Source organism: Etheostoma cragini, chromosome 19, assembly GCF_013103735.1.
Source record: "Etheostoma cragini isolate CJK2018 chromosome 19, CSU_Ecrag_1.0, whole genome shotgun sequence".
NCBI lineage: Eukaryota > Metazoa > Chordata > Actinopteri > Perciformes > Percidae > Etheostoma > Etheostoma cragini.
Window position 1 is genome coordinate 1,245,737 of NC_048425.1, and position 2,574 is coordinate 1,248,310.

Here is a 2,574-nt window from a genome sequence, read left to right on the forward strand (position 1 = left end):
CTCTCTCTCTCTCTCTCTCTCTCTCTCTCTCTCTCTCTCTCTCCTGCAAGCACGCGCCCACAGCCGGTGTCAGTGCGTCTTTCGGCTGCGTAGCGTGCGCTGCGTGTGGATGCCAACTGGAGTCAGACTGGATCAGTAAATCCTGTTTTTCTGTAAATTTGGACATTTTCGAAGGGAGGTTTGGCGCAGGAGAATCCGCGGCGCTGGAGCCGCTCACTCCGGTGAGTTCAACCGGGAATTTCACCCAACACTTTCTTCTTTTTAAGGCCTGGTGATGACCGTGTGAAAGGGAGTTCACGTTGGTGCTGATCGGAACTAACCGTGCGCATTAACAGGCTGTTTAACTCAGTCGAACTTCAAGCCCACCAGACTACACTCACGTTTTCACTGTTTTTGGAAGGAACCCGGGCAACCAGCCTGTGTAGTTTTCCTTTAGTGGTTTATTTTGTAGAGTCCAATCTCTGGAACAATTCGGCATCTTGTATGTGACACTTTATCTGACTTTAAGGTGTAATATTCCTAATATTAGTTTCGGGTCTTATTGGTCTGTGGTAGGCCAAAGCGATAATGCTTCTGGAGTTTCCCCTCTAATTTGTTCTTAATGTATTTACCTCAACAGAGAGTATTTATTTTGGGTTTTTCGGATCTATATGAAGCTTCCTCTCCCTTGGTCCTCCTACAATATTCATGGTGCTCAGTGACTATGGAGAGACTTACAGTTTGTCTTTGCTGAATAAAGCATTCATTTCTACTGTATTTATGAAATATTAACCCTCTAAAATATCCATACTGTGTCTGTTTATGAGCTCTAACTGACATTATGATGCTTTTATCTTCATTTTATATCTCTTTTATATTATTAAAACAATGAAAATGTGCAGTAGTGTCTCAAATAGCTCTATTGCCATACCGATTGGTTGGGGTTGGGCATCTGACCTCGAGGGGATAAGGTTAGGAGCCCATTGGTTGGGGGATAGGACCTGTACAACTGGGGGGGGTGACTCACTCACTTATACCAATGTTGTTTGTGCGCACAATTTATAGAAATAAAGGAATTTTTTTTTCTTCTTTTTTTTATTGTTTCTTTAGAAATAAACAACAGAAAGTAGAGTCTTTTAATTTTAATCTGTTTATTGATCCACTATGGGGAAATTACAATTTACAATTAACACTCTGTGTCCACACTTGGTTAGTAATCACACGCAGTCCTGAACTACACACACACACACATGCTCAGGTCCTATACATGCACTAATGGAGAGATGTCAGAGTGAGTGGGCTGCCAGCTGGACCAGCGCCCTGAGCTGTTGGGGGGGGTACGGTGCCTTGCTCAACAGCACCTGGCAGTGCCCAGGAGGTGAAGTGGCATCTCTCCAGCCACCAATCAACACTCCGTACTTTTTGGTCCGTACGGGGACTTGAACCAGCGACCATCCGGTTCCCAACCCAACTCCCTACGGACTGAGCTACTGCCCCCCCCCCATGCTTATGTTGCAATACGATGTCGGCGTGATGCTTGTGTCACAATACGATATCATTGCAATACTTATGTCATGATACGATGTCATTGTGATACTTATGTCGCAATATGATGCCGTTGCGATACTTATAATCACAACATGATGCCATTGTGAAGCTTATGCCACGATACGATGCCATTGTGAGACTTATGTCACGATATGATGTCATTGTGCTACTAATGTCGCGATATGATGCCGTTGTGATACTTATGTCATGATACGATGTCATTGTGATGCTCATGTCACAATATGATGCCGTTGCAATACTTATGTCACAACATGATGCCATTGCGATACTTATGTCATGATACGATGTCATTGTGATGCTTATGTCACGATATGATGCCGTTGCGATACTTGTGTCAAGACATGATGTCATTGCGATACTCATGCCACAAAATGTCATTGCGATACTTATGCCACGACACGATGTCATTGCGATACTTATGCCATGATACGATGTCATTGCGACATTTATGTCACAATATGATGTCATTTCGATACTTATGCAACGACACGATGTCATTGCGATACTTATGCCATGATACGATGTCATTGCGATACTTATGCCATGATACGATGTCATTGCGATACTTATGCAACGACACGATGTCATTGCGATACTTATGCCATGATACGATGTCATTGCGATACTTATGCCATGATACGATGTCATTGCGATACTTATGCCATGATACGATGTCATTGCGATACTTATGCCATGATACGATGTCATTGCGACATTTATGTCATGCCACAAAATGTCATTGCGATACTTATGCCACGGTACGATACCATCACAATGCTTATGTCACGATATGTGATATATGTCACGAGGGGTTTGTAACATATTGCAGTATATTACACTTTATTACATTTTTCCAACTTCCCCAATTTCAAATTATGTCTCTAAAAGGAAACTTTGTCAAAATGTTTTATCTAAAATGTTGTTCATCTCACTTTGTCAAGCAGACAGGCACGTATATAATAATAGATTGATACTCGGTGTGTGTGTGTGTGTGTGTGTGTGTGTGTGTGTGTGTGTGTGTGTGTG

General features: G+C 42.4%; 1 protein-coding gene across 1 annotated transcript in view; it reads left to right on the forward strand.

Moving 5' to 3' along the window:
• The first annotated feature begins 1,639 nt into the window (after positions 1-1,639).
• The window catches only part of LOC117935187 (FH2 domain-containing protein 1-like), a 5,431-nt gene continuing 4,496 nt past the window's right edge, over positions 1,640-2,574 (forward strand). The window contains exon 1 of the mRNA XM_034857324.1: positions 1,640-1,660. Coding sequence (XP_034713215.1) covers positions 1,640-1,660 — 21 coding nt within the window. The remainder of the gene's footprint in view (positions 1,661-2,574) is intronic.